The 1347-nt window shown below is 32.1% G+C and overlaps 1 protein-coding gene across 6 annotated transcripts in view; it reads right to left on the reverse strand.

Annotated features, from left to right (window-relative positions):
- The window catches only part of LOC106464820 (fat-like cadherin-related tumor suppressor homolog), a 62162-nt gene extending 61055 nt beyond the window's left edge, over positions 1-1107 (reverse strand). For all 6 annotated transcript variants that reach the window (XR_002611834.1, XM_022392616.1, XM_022392614.1 and 3 more), the window contains exons 1-2: positions 1081-1107; positions 438-499 (exon numbers count right to left, since the gene is read on the reverse strand). Coding sequence is in view for 5 of the 6 variants with exons in the window: in XM_022392616.1 (XP_022248324.1) it covers positions 438-499; positions 1081-1096 (78 nt within the window). In the remaining variant the exon portion in view is untranslated. The remainder of the gene's footprint in view (positions 1-437; positions 500-1080) is intronic.
- Between the last annotated feature and the right edge of the window lie 240 nt (positions 1108-1347).

Consider the following 1347-nt stretch of genomic DNA (forward strand, 5'->3'; position numbering starts at 1 on the left):
GACTTCAAAGACCATTCTTCTGGGTGTAATTTTACTGAGAATCTATAAAAAAATGTTCACATACAACTTTTCAATTAAACATTGTAGATTTTCGGTAAAATTACATCCTGAAGAGTGACCTTAATTGAAGTCACCAAACCGTTATGAGACATTAATAGTCCAGTGTTTTGTTATATATATATACATTAACTGACGGTAAACTTTGAGTTTGAATTTCTAGAACGCTTTGTTTGTTAGTAAATTACAACTCTTTATGATTACTTAAAATAGTAGTATTAAAATGTTAGCAGTCGACGAGTTACGTCAGTTCATCATTTACATTTATATGATTAAAGTTAAAAGAACTACAAGTCATGCCAAAAAATAAAAAAAAATAACGTTTTAGCCTCAAAATACTTGTAATCTTTCTCAAATAAAAAATTAATGTAAATACTCACCTCAAGCACGTGTTCTGATTGGCTCTCCCGGTCTAAATGGCGGTTGGTCGTTTTAATGAGCCCTAAACGAATGGAAAGCAGATGTTGAGCAATGATAGAAGAACGTAAAATATTTGGTTCTAATTTTATTATATTACTAACGTCATGTTGCTGCAGTCATGCAACTACAAGTCATGCTTACTGATAAACATAATTACAAAATGCACTCAAAAACGAAACAAGTTGGATGTTCTTTAAAGTTTTAGAAGATACCGATAAACGGCATGCTTATGAAGTCGTTTCACTGTTTTCTGGGAATTTCATGTATACAATTTTGTATAACTTGAAGTGTTTCACGTTTTGTTTTTTTCAATGTCAACTGTAATAATTCAGTCGAAATTTCCGATTTTCTAAAATTTCACATTTCTCTGTACGTGGCTTTCAAATTTTAGTTACCACTTACTTACTAGTACTTTTTATTGAAAGTGTATTATGCTAAGCCTAACGGTTCACGCTATAATAATTCGATTATATTATTTTCTTTGTATTCAAAAACTAAAAGCGTTTATCACTTGGAAACATCTATATTCGTTTCCTCAATTGTACATTAGATTATTAAGACAAAACATACTGTATTTTGGGGGCGGTATTTACATTACATCACCTTGTGTGTCACCCATCCTTGGCAGGCGGAGATATTATCTGTGTTGCATAGATTAATGTAGAAAAAGAAGAATGTATTAGGTATCTAATGCAATCTCTTCGTTACGACTTGCCGTAACGTCACAAATCAGACTCGTTTATGGTGCGCTATTAGTCACGCTTTGGGGCACATGTGTTCTTTTGTATTCTGTAACTTTTAGAAGAAAATGACGTTCCGCATACACACACACACATATATATGTGTGTGTTTGTGTTTGATGAATTTGGA

This window comes from Limulus polyphemus, unplaced genomic scaffold (genome assembly GCF_000517525.1).
Source record: "Limulus polyphemus unplaced genomic scaffold, Limulus_polyphemus-2.1.2 Scaffold1750, whole genome shotgun sequence".
NCBI lineage: Eukaryota > Metazoa > Arthropoda > Merostomata > Xiphosura > Limulidae > Limulus > Limulus polyphemus.